The 16086-nt window shown below is 30.1% G+C and overlaps 2 protein-coding genes across 2 annotated transcripts; one reads left to right on the forward strand and one right to left on the reverse strand.

Annotated features, from left to right (window-relative positions):
• Positions 1 to 619: 619 nt before the first annotated feature.
• LOC100790591 (transcription activator GLK1) lies at positions 620 to 5124 on the reverse strand. The gene is made up of 6 exons (XM_003540331.5): positions 4167 to 5124; positions 3723 to 3863; positions 2805 to 3143; positions 2293 to 2349; positions 2019 to 2141; positions 620 to 1120 (listed from the first exon to the last, which is right to left on the reverse strand). Exons 1-6 carry the CDS (start codon positions 4680 to 4682, stop codon positions 971 to 973), a joined length of 1326 nt encoding a protein of 441 aa, XP_003540379.1. The 5' UTR covers positions 4683 to 5124; the 3' UTR covers positions 620 to 970.
• An 8844-nt stretch (positions 5125 to 13968) lies between these two features.
• On the forward strand, positions 13969 to 14637 carry LOC100791118 (signaling peptide TAXIMIN 2). The gene is made up of 2 exons (XM_003540332.5): positions 13969 to 14209; positions 14370 to 14637. Exons 1-2 carry the CDS (start codon positions 14097 to 14099, stop codon positions 14491 to 14493), a joined length of 237 nt encoding a protein of 78 aa, XP_003540380.1. The 5' UTR covers positions 13969 to 14096; the 3' UTR covers positions 14494 to 14637.
• Positions 14638 to 16086: the final 1449 nt, after the last annotated feature.

Consider the following 16086-nt stretch of genomic DNA (forward strand, 5'->3'; position numbering starts at 1 on the left):
CTTCTTGTTAATTTTTTGACGACGTTAACAAAAAACAATAAATTTATATCCATTTAATTATGTAATTTACTTACTAGTTAATGTAATATACTCAATTTGTTGGGAAATCGATGAGATTAATATCAGAGATATTTCCATCAATATATCTCTATATCTCTGAGTAAATCATTTGATTGAGTTTAACACTACACTTCAAAACCTTAAGATGTTAGATTTGTGTGTTTTCTCACTTATATGATATTTAATATTTTTATTTTTATGCAATGTGTAATTTTACTTTCACATTTGTATTCCAAACGTAATTCTTAATCTTACTTTAGCAATTGAAAGGGTTCCAGCCCCATGCATCCATCACTTAGGGAACAAGGAGGAAACCTTTATGAGCTTCTCTACCGGAAATAAAATCATATTAATTATAGCTCTATCAACAAAGAAGGGGTCTTCCATAGTGGTATTCGCCAACTCTTACTGAAAAAGGAGCCTTGCCATTCCTATCAGCTACTTAGTTAAAAAGAGGATAGTATAGATTTGTGTTATATATTCTTGTACTTGTGCATATATGAAAGCTGAAAGTAATAAGTCATTAATTTAGTAAAGTTTCTACATGAAAGAAGAAATATTTCACTTACACAACTCAAATATATTCCTCATCATATTATGTTATTAGTCTCACATGATCACCTAAGACTAATACAAAAATCACAGCCTTTATAATAGCACATATTACACAAAATGGCTAAACAACTTGGCTGGACATAGCACATGAAAAAAGAAAGTTCCAAAAGTTATATATATATATATATAGTTTTATCTCCCCTTTTAATTTTTGCTAGAGGTAAAATAGGTAGCAAACATGCGCATTCTCACATGCAAGAGGGAAGAGAATTGAGAAGTCGTCAAATTAGGGTTCTATGGCCTTCAATTCGCACCGCGCGTAAGAGGAAAAACTTCTCTCTCTTAGAATTGCCATTCAAGCATAAGAGGGAGGGATTTTTGGAATCCCTTGTCTTTGTAATTCACCCATTACACCATCAAGTGCTGGAGCTTTAAGGCCAAGAGGTAGTGGCAACCATGGTTTTGATAGAACATCACTAATAGCCGCATCTATGCTCTCCTTTGACTGTCAAAATTACAACACACGACATACACACACAAGTTAGATTAACCATGCAATATTAATTCTAGCTACTTTTCATGAAATATCTCTCTCTCTTGTGTTGTGTGTGTATTTCTTCAAGCAATTCTTATTTTTTTTTTCCCGTAGAAAAATAATTTGTTTTATTGTTAAATGTTAAAATGAAAAATGATCATTTAACTGCCAATGAGAACGACGCGAATCCAACAAATAGAACTTAGTATTTATAGACACGGACAAACACTAATGCGTGTGTACAGGGTGTATTTTGAGAAAGAGAGATAGAAAGAGAAGTAAGAAAATGACAGGAGAGAATAAATTAAAGAGACACAGAAGGAAATTTACGAAAACCGTGATTTAATTTGTTTGCATGCAAACATTTTCACATCCAAAAAACTAGGGTTTAGAAATATATCGTAAGTAAGTAATGAAATAATTATCTCGAGCGAGTTTATTTTACTTTAAGAAAAATATTTTAATTTAATAATATGTTTACAATATTATCTGGTTAAAAAAAATATTTTGGTGAATTAAAAAATAAACCCTTGAACATATAAAAAGTTGTATCATAAAAAAATTAAAGCAATTTTTTTTTAGTACTAATAACACTTTTTTCATTATTATTTGTTAATTTTATGTGGGTATTATCAATAATATAAGTCTACAAAGGTTATATATCATCTAATTTTAAGTAACCATGTTATTACACGAAATATTCATTGATCTTATTAATAAATTATTTTTACTGAAGAACTTAACTAGTAATTTTAAAAAGAGTCTCATCTTTTATTTATATTTTTTCATCTACAAAACTTAAATCTATATAAGATTTTATTTAAGAAATCTATCATCAATTTAATCAGACATATGCATACAAATTTACCGGATGAAAGTCGACGAGGGGTCGAGGTGGCGTTTGGCTGGCCGGGATGCCAATGCCTGGATCTAGTATTTGGTACATTGCATGGCGTGGTGGGATTCCGGGAACAGTTTGAGAGCCAAATCTCTGCGTATTATTATTGTATTTCCTCTATAGTTAGTGAACCAAACTAGGCAACATTGTATAATGTATACAGTAAAAGTTGTTGGCAAAAGGATCCAAATTTGGAAGGAGAACACAACTTGAGTGGTTCCAAAAGAGTAAGGCGAATAGTTACCGTGGTTGTCAGAGGTTGTGGAAAACACGGTGTTCCTCGGGTTGGCGCGTTTGGAGCCTGTATCAAACAAGAATATACCTATTAATTTAGTTAGACAAACATTAGAAGTTCGGGTATATATAGGATTGGTTGTTTTGGAGAAAGTTTTTTCTGTCAATTAACTGTTGCTTTTCTTGTCCTACGCATTCAAATACAATGAACCAAGGATACGGCCAATTTGCATATAGTTCAGTTAAAAGATGTGACAACTTAAGGCTTTTAAGAGAGTTTTTATGGCTAAATGATTTAAAATTTAATTATAACATGATATCCAAAGAAATCTAAGAGTTTTGTTACAATCATTTTTTGAGTCAATTAATATTTTTTATATGGAAAAATCGAATATAATATTAAAAATTTATAATACCTATATACTTTTATTCCACCAACTCAATAGTCAATTATAATTAAATGAGTTTTGAATATAGTAAAAGAAAGAGAAGTGAGAATGTTCAAAAGTCAAAAGAGTTAACCCGTTGGTGTTGGTGCCAATATAGAGGGTCGGGTGCCGGTGGAGACGGAGCTGTTTGTGGCGGCCATACCGGCGGTGACGGCAAGTATGGTGGATGTTTAGGCCACATGTGCATGAAGGACTGGTCCATGGTTTGATGCCCCCATACATGTAAAGGTCTAAAATGGTGCATTGATGTCATGGGAGGGAAACCCATGGTTGGTGTAAGCCAAGGGTTCACTTCTCTCTTGCTTCCTCCTCCTCTACCTACTCCTGCTGCTGCCAACAATTGTTTCCTTTGACTCCACCTTGCTGCTTCAGCTTCACGCGCTAGCAAATGCTTCCTATGCGATCTATATTTCTGCCACACCAAAACTAAATATTTTAGAACCCTCTTAATTCCCTAAAACTAAAGAAATCAATTATTAACTTATACGGGGTTTGAATCATGTATATAATACAAGATCCGAGACTAATTAGCATGCCCAAGCATAACCCAAATTTTACCCAGAATTTTTTTACTGCTACATGCATAATATAACATAAATTGGAAATTAAAAAGTTTCCATTTTAAAAGATGCATGGTAACAAGCTAGCTATAAGGTAGATCTTTATTCTTGGTTTTAGGAAAGGTTAAGCTCTGGTATATTACTCGTTACTTAATTTGCTGTTAATTTTCATTTGAGTATGACTTGTACTCATTTTTTTCAATGAATTCAGTTTGTCTATCAAAGAAAAGAAAAATAGCTAGCTAGCACTTCATAATTAGCTGAAACAAATAGCAACAATATAATAATAAAAAGCATAATCTATTATTTTTTTTTGTTTTTTGGGTTGACTCGATCTTAATGAGTCTTGGACTCTTGGGGAATGAAATTTATTGAAGAGATTGAAAATCAATGCAAGCTAGGTAAGGGTCAAAGTTGAAGAATATATGTACTTGAAGGTGGCTTGCAATGTTATGGCGGGTGAGACAGTCAATTCCCATAATCTCCAAAATCCTTGAAGGCACAGCCTTATCCACTCCAAGCTGCTCCACTGCTTGCACGAATCGCCTGTGTAATTCTGGGGTCCAATCCACCTTCACACAACCCAAGAAAAACAAGCACACAACAAATCGATTATTATTACTACAATACAACAAAGCCAGTTCTAACACTCACTGCATCCCCCCCTCCCCCCCTCTCTCTCTCTTTCTTTTTCTTTAACTTAAACGGTACCCGTGAGTTCTTTTGACACACTCTGCAAACTTTAAAAAGACCCATAATAGAGATAGAGACATATCCTTAAGGGTTAGCCTTAACTGAACATGAACTTTCCTCCAATTAACCTAATTAATAATAAAAAAAAGTGATAGTAATATATCGCATCAACAACAACTTACCTTAACCTTTCTCTTCCCCTGAGGATTATTATTCCTTGCTGCATGATTTGATGATTTTCTTCCTTTCTCACTTTCCTTACGGGATGGATTCATCACCACTGATTCATCACTCTTGCTTACAATCTCCTCCCCTCGACTCGAACCCGAATCAGAAGAAGAATTGGCTGCTATAACAATAACCTCATCTTGTTTCTCAGTAGTAACTATATTATTCCCATCATTGTTGTTGTTGTTATCTGCAGATTTGTTGTTATTTTCCACTGAAACTGATGATGAGGCCATATCTGATTCCTCAGTACTGAGGGAGAACTCAGCAAGCATCTCAGGGTCCATCTCCAGATCCGGCAAGACATCTTCATCGTCATTGATTCCCATGAAGAGATCATCGAAGTTGATGCTTTCAAGCAAGTTCCCTTCTGAAAGGTCAGCAAAATCATCGGTTCCAATCGAGAAACTCTCCATCATCTCTCCTTGCCCTTCATCTCTTGTGCTCCTCAAAGGTGACACCGCCAACATGAATATTAATCCTAGAATTTCAACCTTGTATTGGATTTATAAATAGTCCACTTATATAAAGTATATATATATATATATAGTACTGTATAAGATGATAGATGATAATTAAGCTAGTGTCAAATATGCTGGGGCATGAAATTCCAGAAAGCTGATGAGGGATATGTAAAAGAAGAGATGAATGGGGGCTAATTATTAAATAATTTTGAAAATGGCTGTGTTGCCTTTTTTGGAAGCGGCAAGGGAGTGTGTGAAGAAAGAGCTGGCTGGGATCTCTCTCCACCACAACTTAGGTCGAGTATCAAAAGAGAAATGCTTTCATGTTTTTTGTTTGGGCGTGTGCTACTTGCAATGTTGGTCTGCATCTATAAGCATATTATATAGTATATTTTTGGTTTGTGGATGGCCTTTTTTGGGTCTCGAAGGGAATTTTAAAAACAAAAATGATCCATGGACACCTAGCTAGTAGTAGTTTATTAATAAACATGAAAAAAGAGTATAAATATGGTATGCAATACGATGTTACAAGAAGAAAGAAATAAAAAAAATTACAAGATGAAAGACAAATGCGAAGTGTCAATGAAGTATTTATGCTATAACAAGTGTTTATATATATATATATATATATATATATATATATATATATATATATATATATATATATATTATTTTTCATAATGAAAGAAAATTTTAAGTGAGTCAATTTTTGTAACCTCATCATCAAGGCTAGAGTATATCTCTGTGTTTCAACGAATATTTATAGATCATTTATTAATATAATCATTTCAAGGATAATAAGATTCAAATTCATATTCTTATGAAATATGAATTTGATCATTATTAACTGAACTAAACTTTGATTATGTTCATATATTATTACTCGTTTGAAAATAGAAATGGAGTTAAGAACTTTTGGTAATTATAGTGAGAATTATATTATTTTCATGAAACTTACACTTTTTACCGTTGATTTTTTTTTCTATCTCTATCTATGACATTGCACATCATATATATGACGAAAAAGTGTGGTAAAAATAACATTACTCAAGCGTCCAATAATGGATATATATGAAGAGAAAGTGAATTGAAGCTATTTCTGTCACTGCGTTGTAAGATGTAACAGTTTAGTCGAAATGAAAGGGGTGTAGGGCATGTTGATGTTGGTGGACAAATTGACCCGCTGTATATATTTTCTTTTCTTAACAGATCATGTTTATCTTGTTTCCATGATAATCAAATATTTGAAAAGCTGTACAGTTGGATAAGCTGCCCATTATATATGGCTTCTCTAACCACTTTAACTAGTTAGGTAGGCCCATATTGAACTTCTATTGCCACTTTATGATTAATTTGCGAAGAAAATTATGTACACCACGAATCTGAATTTCGTAAATTGACTATACGAATGTTTTCAACTTATATACAAGACTTTAGAGTTCGTTTTGGCTTGAAATTTCGCAAAATTAATTTAAAGAAATTGATGGTGAATCGGTAAATGTAACTAAGTCTTGTGTTTAAATTAATTTGAACTTCATATTTACATTGAAATATTTATTTATTTATTTATAGTAAAAATTGCAAGAATTGACTTTATAACTTTAAAGCCTACTCTTAGTAAATCTTCGTTTTCTCCCAAATCTTGGCACATGACGTGTTATATTAATTCTTGAACTAAATAAATTCAATAATTATCTTTTTAGCTTTCCTTAAGGGTCATTTGCCGTATGAGGTTGGTTGCACAAAACCCATATTACTTTCAACTTTAGTACTCTAAATTATGAAAAAGTCATGGGAATTATCAACGTACATTTGGAGTTGGTTATGAATTAGGGCTAGATTTAGAAATGTTTCAACAAGTTATTATGAGTAGTGGCTAGATCCTATATCTTATTTATTCTCTCATTGAATATTATGTAAGTAGGATGACATATTATTTTTTATTTATTTACGGAAACTAATGTACTTAATTAAATATTACAGTAACTTATTTAATCTTCATCTAATTGGGGATCCCATTTGTAGTCCATCATTAATACATTAAAAAAACTAAAAAAATAATAAGAAAGAGAATTATGGAATGTAAAAATGTAACAAAATAAGTATATTTTTTGAATTATTTGGTACTATAAAAAAGAAAATATTATATAGTTAGAAAGTGAGGAAGAAGTAAATATATATTATTTAAAAGGACCAAAATATCTCTAAATTTAAAAAAAAAAACGTATAACTAAATAAGTTAAGAGGTATGGTATAAAATATACAAAATTTTCATATTTTAGAGAAAAAAAAAAGCTTGAAGGTGAATTTCACACCTTTTTCTTTTCTTCTACATATATCCCGATTTCCTTTATTTTTTTGCAGAACAAGGCAAAAAAGCTTTTGAGATATGTGCTTTCTCTCAACTTTCTATTATTTCAAACATTCTTTAAAACCAGGTTGTCTTCTGCTATAAAAAAATTTAGACTAGAATAACATGACAACTAATTTAATAAACTATGCTCTACTTAAAGCACATTTGATTGACAAAATTAAACGCTTGTATGGTAATTTAAAAACCTTTTTCTACCAAGGAAAAACCTGTTAAACGAGGATTTTTTATAAACATATATGATAAAAAAAAATTAAAAAAGAATCATAAATCTTAGTGTAAGTCATATATCCTCAAAAAATAAAGTAAGTCTCAACTTTTTCTTTCTTTCTAAATATCACTAAATATTTAACTGCTTATATCATTTATCCAGTTTATGCCTGATATCTCAATGGCATCGAGATTTAATTAGGTGATGGGTCATTCACTTGAAAATGAAAGCATGTGTGGATGAAGCAGGGACCATTGCGGGGAACCATTTATTTTTCCTTCAGTTAATTGACATACTTCGTTAGTACTATACAAAAAAGACACAACTGTCTTTACTGGTCCTGATAACTATTGGACGTAGACATAAAAACTGTGTTGGCTCCTCAAAGTAGATAATTAAAAAAATTAATATTAATCATTAATTTTTATTAATAAAAGTAATCAAATCCGTCTTTTTTTTTTTAAACTACTCAATCAATTTTATATTTCCTGTTAGTCATTACATGTAATATCCAGGAATATGATTTTCTACCATTGAAGGGTGTCGTACTCAAAGAGGTCCCCCTATTTTCGCACACATACTAAGACAATCCAAAAACCATGGCACTGACATAGACCCACCCTCAATAATTCAACTCCGAAGTCTATTATATCCTCACACAAACAATATATATCCCTGAATTTTGAGACATATATTAGGGCATTATTTGTAGCCCTCAACTTTCCCTTTTCAACTTTGAATGATCCAATAATGATAGTTCTGCAATGGCCACATGAGATATATATGTTACGGTAAAATGCTCACTCTCTAACTGAAATTAACATCCTACTATTTATCAAGAAGTTTCTATACTTTTCCTTATATCTATGCATGGTGAAAACGTAAATCTTGCTTTGCTTGCTGTTATTAATGTCCAAGTTCTACAATTGTCCATACAATTCGAAATAATATTTCAATTTAGTAAGGATAGTCTACATTATAGTTTTAAAACGTTCACAATTGGGTGCATTTCACATTTATTTTTTTGTTACAAAAAGTGGTAGGAGGATTACTTTATAAGCCTGAACGGCAAGCATAACTCACCTATACCAGAACTGCAAACAGTTTCAACTATTAGGAGGATATTTCTTTGAAGAGGGTTACTCACTAAGTGGAAAAAATAATGTTAGAATATTCAAACTCACATTTATGGGAAAGGTGAGAATTCATATCAGATCTTTAATCATCACTTGTGTCTATCAAAATTAATATACATTCCTTTACTCACTATAAGCGGTAAAAGTATTTAAATCCACATTTATTGGGAAGGTGGTGGGAATTCATATTAGGATCTTTAATCATTTGTGTCAATCAGAATTAACATACATTTCCTTTTTTTGGAAATTAACATACATTCCTTGTATATAGATAATGTATACAATTGTAATAATCATAATGTTTTACTTTTATTTGCATTCTTTCGATTTTGAAATGATATTTTTGCCACAAAATATTTGGTATTATAGCTTGGCAGCACGCAAATTGACAAACAAATTAATTTATGTACAATGGAAATTCATAAATAAGCTGTTGAAATCCAGTGCATATAACTAAGAAGAGACACTAGCACAGAAATAATTGAGCATTCACCCTCAGAGAGAGAGAGAGAGAGATGTGTAGGATATATAGAGTGAGTAACAAAGCTTTTGAAAATAGATAGAAAACGATATTCAGAGTAGGCACAGCCGTGCAGCACATTGAATCTATGTGTTGGTGTGATTTGGAATGATATTTAAAGATCTGGCCCTGAAGCTTCAGCGGGTAATGTGGAGATGAACATTTTGTCTTTCATGCATGGAAGTATTCAATGCAAGTTTTGTGGTGACAGGTATTTTGTTTGGATATTGGATCCGTATATTTGTATGCGCGTGTACATATATATCGGTTTAAATCTATATGTTTATACAACAAGAACGACATAGTGGCACCATCAACTTTTATGAAGCCAATTTCCTTGTTAATTTGTGGGACATGTGGCACGAGACATGGAATCATAATCAAGGTTCCTGCGATTATATCCACAACTACTTTATAAACAAGTATATAAAACTGCTGTTTTTTTTTTTTTCTGTCAATTAAGTTTTTCTGATAGTCTAAAATATGCACCATGCCAATTGTCACAATATGAAGAAACATATCTAATATTTATTTTGCATGAAGTACTTTTCATTAATTATATTATCCTTGCGAGACTCGAATTAGTATGTGTTTGATTTTCAATTAAGATTTTTAAAAGGATATATTGCCAAGGAATAATTAATTAGTTATCATAAATTTTCGTTTGTATGTTTAGAAGTTCATGCTAACAAAAAATCAAGTTAATTGTGTACATGCTCAGAAAAGTCTGCATAATTTTAATTAAGCTTAATTTCACTTTTTGTCCCAACATAACAAGGGAGATATATACCTGACTAAGTCACTGCATTGCATTTATGATTATCATTTTTGCGACTCAAGAGAATAAAGAAAAAGAAAGTTAAAATGAAAACACATGCAACTATATTAATTTCCCACAACCAACTGCCACTAATTGATGCACATACTTTTTGCTGGCAATAAATAAACAATATAAATTAATGTATAAAACCCTCCAAGTACAATATTGAAATAGTACAGAATAAATTTTTAAGATATTATTAAAACATTTTTTATTATTTCAAAATTGATTTTAATTACAAGAAAATTTGAAATACAAAATGATTTTTCAAGATATTATTAAAAAAACTTATTTTTCAACAAAATAATTATTGTTATTGGTAGCGATGATTGAGATAATGTTATGCGTATAAAGTATTGTCAAGGTTAATTGGATTCCGTTGTCTCACAAATTCTCTGTGAGTCTATTGATTTCTCTGCTAATTTTTTCTGCAGACATTGCTACAATTTTGAAAAAAATGTTATTATTTTCTTAAATTTATTGAAAAAATATATTATAGAAAATTGTCATATTTTTTCATATTCTTATACAATTTAATTTTATTTTGTATAAAAAAATAATTTTCATATAAGTTCTCTACAAAAATAATCTATAGCAAAATAGAGTATCAATAAGTAACACAAAACCTAAAAATGTTATTAATAAAGTAGAAAAATGCTTAAAGTCACCAATAAGAAATTATTTCAATAAATTAAAAAAATTATTACATTTTATTTAAATATTACATCTTAATTATTGGCTTAAATATATTTTTTCCCTACAATTTAGTGTTAATTTTATTTTCATATGTGTAAAAGTTCTTATAAAATATGTTTATTTTATATTTTGTATATAAAGTATTTTAAATAATGCTTTAAACAGTAAAAAATATTTTAAATAATAAAAAAATGTTATATAAAACACTTTAAAAAAACATATTTTACAAAAAGAATAAAACAAAAAATTTACTGAAATAAAAAAAAACGTTAAATTCTTGAAAATTGGTTTAACTTGGTGGCTGCTTGGACAGTTGAAGATTGGAAGAAACAAAGAAGCAACCTCTGAGGTAAGTGTTCAACATTTTAATTAAAGCCTGCTACTAACAGTACCACACCAAACAAAGAGGTAAGAAACAAAGTAACTCGCACGAGCTCTTGCAATAGCAACTGCACGCCTGCACCTGCACCTGTCATTCAACCTTCTTTTTGCATGCTTTCCAACAACTTCAAAATGCCACTGCATGAAATTCCAGCACCAGACCTTTTAGCCAACAGAATCTATGCTTACCACTAAACTACATTTATGTTTTAGCTATATGATGTCCAAACAAATATATATATACCTATAATTTTATCACAATAGATATATTTATTTATAATATTGTAATTATATTATAATAAATATATTTATAATATATTATAATTCTTTTATCATTATTATGTATTAATTGAATCAAACAAGTCAATCAATGATCTATTATTTCAACCTTTGATTCATATCTTGATTGGATCAATCGCTAGTAAGTTCTTCAAACTATAATAATAATGACAAAAACAATAAAAAAAAACATGGCTGAAAGTTCACCTCCGAATATTATTTTCTAAAAAGAGCAGTTGATTTTTTTAAATTGAACTATTAAACAGTTCAATTCAAATTTTATTTTATACCGTTAATTCAGTTCTTTTTAGTCATTGCTATTAGTTCAATTAAATTTGTTAAAATAAAAGTAAGGTGCCCTTGGGTAATAATAAAAAAAATTGAGTACTGTATGATTAAAAAAGACTCTAAATTTAAATTTTAAGATTTTGAGTTAAAATGTTTTCTTTAAGTTTATTTTCCATTGATATAAATCTTTGGAATGTTTACTTACCAATGTATTTCCCAACAAAATTAATTACTGGTCAATAACACCTTGCATGTAAAAGGCTAAATACAAAAGAAACATATAATTAAGGAGTGTTTGGTAGACTCTATATATAAAAAAGGACTCCCATGCATGTAAGTGGATACCTTCCTTTTTGCTTGAAGAGAAGGAGATGTCAAGTCAGGTGCTATTCATCAGAGCAAGGAACAGAGCGATCCGTCTTAGTGGGTTGGTGCTGAACATGAACAGTAAAATAAAAATAACTAACTTATTAAAAAAATACTAATTGAAGCATTTCTACGTTCTACCACCAATTTTTTTCTTAATAGTTGAACTGATTTAAGCAAATTTATAGTCCATCAATTTTCGTATAATTGAGATCAATGCTCTTGGTGGTTCATTAATTTTTCGATTGAAATAGATGATCTAACTCAGTTTACTGGCATCATTGCTCAAGTAAGCTTGGTAATTAATTTTATAACCTCCATTCGTCGTACCAATGCATCCCATCTCCCCTTCCCCAGCTAGGCAAGTGCTAGTTTTAGGGTTACCCCACTCGATAGTCCTTATCTAATTAACATCATCATATTTAAATTTGATTTGCATCAGAGCCAAATATGTTCATTAACGTTTATTTGTTTAACTCTTATCTCGAACAAATTAAGGTTGTAGATGACGTTAAATATTGGGCTAATTGTAAAATTGTCATTGGGTATTATAAATTTAATTAAAATATTCGTAAGTAGATGAGTGGATTTTGATATTTTTTTGCAAGGTGAAGAACTTGATTCTTAGTCCCAAAAGGAAGCAATACAAGGTTAGTTTGAGAAAAAAAAAAAAAAAAAAAGGTTACCCCTAGCCCATGGGTGTTCTATCAAAAATCAAAATAGTTGGACAAAATATTTAAGTAAAACACTAAAAAAAAGAATAAAAATAAAAAAACTCAGTCTAACTTTTTTTTTTGGGTCAACAAATCTCAGTCTAGCTTAGTTGACCCATCCTGACATGAACTTGCTCTCCTATTGTGTGTTGGTTTAGAAAATGGAAAAAAAAGAGTTAATTAAAGTAAAATGTAAAAGATATTAATATCACTAAAAAATATTAAAAAAAATTCAATATTATTTTCATATTTTCTTCCAAACACGTGGATTGACCACAGGACAAACTAGTCCATAAGTCCTAAAACCTCATGATTAAATTACTTCCTTAAATATATTTTAATGTTATAAGTAAGCTACGTCAAAAAAATGTTATTAGAAAGCAAAAATGTGTCCATATTTTAAAGCAATAATTAATTTTAAATGTTTTAATATGAATTATCTAAGTAAATTGTTTAAAACTAATATTTATTTACTCTAATAATATATAAATAGGTGAAGAAAACATAAAGCAACCCATTATTCTGAATAAGTTACAAGTTACAAGTCCCACAAGATTAGGATAGACGCCTCTTGGCTAAATACCGTGTAAATAAGTGGTCATATAAATATTGTGTAACCTTGCTTTAGGTATTAAATATTTTGGGTTGTATTAAATATTTATTGTATGTAGAGTTAGGTATCCTTTGTGTCTTACATATATCAATATAATTTATCTTTTGTCGATTAAAAAAGAAATTCTGAATAGCTACCTTACAGGTTACAAGTCGCACAAGATTAGGATAGACACCTGTAGGCTAAATACCTAACTCGTTGTGGGCTAATGCGCTTTAGGCCCAACCTCCACCGAACTCATATAAATGGTTGAATAGGCTTTTTTGGTCACCTTAGCCCATATTTAAATTACTGTTCAAGAATAAGGTTTTTCCAACCTAAACTACAAAAAGTATACCTTGACATGATAAAAGAATAATAATAACAATAATTTCAGCATAAAATAAGACAAAGATTGTACAAACTACAAAGCATAGCTTGACATGGTAAAAGTAAAACATCAATTTCTGCTACACTTTGCAGTTTGCAAGACATAAAGTTTGACACGGTCAATATCAAGGGGATAAAATGAAAATATTAAAACAGCGAAAAAAACAAGTTAACTGAGGAGAAATAACAACATATATTTATGTATAATAATAATAATAATAATAATAATAATAATAATAATAATAATAATAATAATAATAATAATAATAAAGGTCAACTTTCAACGTGAGAAATAAGGAAGTAAGAAGACGGCCAAGTAGCCAACTGCCCATGTAAATGAAATTCATGAAACACATAAGGAAACTTCCAAGAAAGTGAATTACCAAAAGTAACCCAAAAACTCTACTTGGTAACGCGTTAGTACAATATGGGAAAGGGCATTTCTGTCCAGAGGTGAATGTTCCAAACGTTGTCTTATCTTATCGTAATATAAAAATCGCCGTACGCGTCACGGTGGCAATTAATTTGAAAAATCAACGCAACACGGTTAATCGCTTATATAGCCCAATTTTCACTACCCCTCCTCATATTTCTTCACATTCTCAGAACGCAATCAATTGCAGCCAGAAAACTAGAGAGCATAGAGACAAAGACAAGATGGGAGAAGAAGAAGGTTGCGAATGCAGGCCACTGGGTTTCTTGCTCGGATTGCCCTTTGCTCTCTTGGCTTTGATTTTATCTCTTGTGGGTGCTGTTATCTGGGCTCTTGGGTATGCTTTTTTCTATCAAACTTTCTATCTTTTTCTTTGTTCAGTTATTTCACAATGTGTCTTTTATTTTGTTTTATTTCAATAATTTTCTTCCTTTGGCCCCAATTTTCTGATTTTTTATGGTGAACTGAATTGTGATTATGGGAATTCTCTTATGCAGATCTATATTGAGTTGCTTGTGCCCATGTTGCATTTGCTGTGCTGGATTGGCCAATTTGGCTGTGAGTCTTGTAAAGCTTCCAATAAAAGTTCTTAGATGGTTCACTCGTCAAATTCCTTGCTAGAGCATAATCTTTCCCCTTTTTGATCTTTGTAGCAATTCTTTTCTCTTGTATTGGCTCTTTTCTTTTCTTCTCTTTTATCTTTATTCGGATTTGCCTATTGTTGTGATTCATTGGTTTAATTACGATCTTCAACCGTTTATATTTGATTCTTTCTTGTGATCTAAATTATACCTCTCTCTCTCTCTCTCATTCTGTCTTAAAAAAAAAAATTTGATGTTGGTATTTCATTCATGTATGACAATCTACATGTATATGATGAATAGCACGTCAGAAACAACCGTTGACTCACTTTTAATTTTTCCTCCCATGAGTCCATTCATTCAAACTTGGTGATTGTGTTGCTTGAAATTCAGAAGGGTATTGGTTATAGAACTATCACTAATGTAACATGATTGTGACCATTTGGGCATAAATGGAGGAGATAATAATGACTTCAAAGAAGAAAAATGTAAAGAAGTGTTTGTGGCTTTGTGCTAGATTCAACCTATATATTTTTAAGCCAAACATATTATTATTGAACCAGTGCCACGATTTCATGAACAGATACACTATGGAGTTTTTAGACAAGTGGTAGGTATATGTTGATATTGGCATAGTTGTGTCTGATATCGTTAAGATATTAGCATAGGTTTGTGTTTTTAGTTTTTAAAAATTTATAAACTTTACTTTCAAAGGTTTACATTAGTTTTAGTTCTTGTTTTTTTTAAAAAAAAAATATTCAAGCGTTCGTTCCTATATATGAAAAAAGATGTTAGCTTTAAAAAACTAAGTTTCGATTTTTTTAAAAAAAATACAAGAATAAAATTATTAGTTTTAAAAGTCAAGAATAATGTGAAATTTTTTAAATGATTAAAAATACAAATAATCCTATCAATTTATTCAAAATTTATTGGGTTCAAAACTTACACATATTCCAGGATATATTTGATTAGGATTTTAAAAGATTATTTTAGTAAAAAAAATTATGAATTTTAATTTTATAAAAATGTCATGACTTATCAATTTTTTTTTTAAAAAAACTTTTATGATTAAGAATTTTAATTTGAATTTTAATGAATTTATATTATAAGAATTTAAAAAATTTGAAAAGATTTTATAAATTCATCATATTTTAAAAAATTACATAAATTTTTAAAACATTCAAAACTACAAGAATCAATAAAAATAATAATAAAATTTGAATAAAAAATAAAACTAATATAATTTTTCAATTGAATTGCTGTGTAATAATAGTTGTAAACGAATTGACTTCTCCGTCATATAGCTTCTTATTCTCCCCTTAAATTCACGAATATGTTTATCTCTCCTACGCAAAACCAAACTTGACGTGCATCCCCTGTCATGATTACAACGGTAATAAGCCAGAGCTGCCCACACATGGGTCTTTGTCGTATGATAATATGAATATCGGTTCAAGAATTGAAAATTGATGAGATTGTATTCTTGGAGGAGAAAGTTATGGAAAACAACTAAGAGAAAATGAATTATATATGATGAAAGAAAGTATGATAATTAATAGAAAAAGAAAGAAATCTAAGGAATTTATGATTTTGAATACTAAAAAATCTCTTTAACTTATAAACAATCTCAATT

The sequence above is a fragment of the Glycine max genome, chromosome 12 (genome assembly GCF_000004515.6).
Source record: "Glycine max cultivar Williams 82 chromosome 12, Glycine_max_v4.0, whole genome shotgun sequence".
In the NCBI taxonomy this organism is placed as follows: Eukaryota; Viridiplantae; Streptophyta; class Magnoliopsida; order Fabales; family Fabaceae; genus Glycine; species Glycine max.

Bases quoted from the DNA above. Each gene is read 5' to 3' on its own strand.
- LOC100790591 (XM_003540331.5), bottom strand. From the start codon at position 4,682: ATGTTGGCGGTGTCACCTTTGAGGAGCACAAGAGATGAAGGGCAAGGA. The intron at 3,864-4,166 runs GTAAGTTGTTGT...GGTTGTGTGAAG, and splicing joins AGGGGAAGAGAAAGGTTAAG to GTGGATTGGACCCCAGAATT. The intron at 2,142-2,292 runs GTAACTATTCGC...AATAATACGCAG, and splicing joins CACAACCTCTGACAACCACG to AGATTTGGCTCTCAAACTGT.
- LOC100791118 (XM_003540332.5), top strand. From the start codon at position 14,097: ATGGGAGAAGAAGAAGGTTGCGAATGCAGGCCACTGGGTTTCTTGCTC. The intron at 14,210-14,369 runs GTATGCTTTTTT...TCTCTTATGCAG, and splicing joins GCTGTTATCTGGGCTCTTGG to ATCTATATTGAGTTGCTTGT.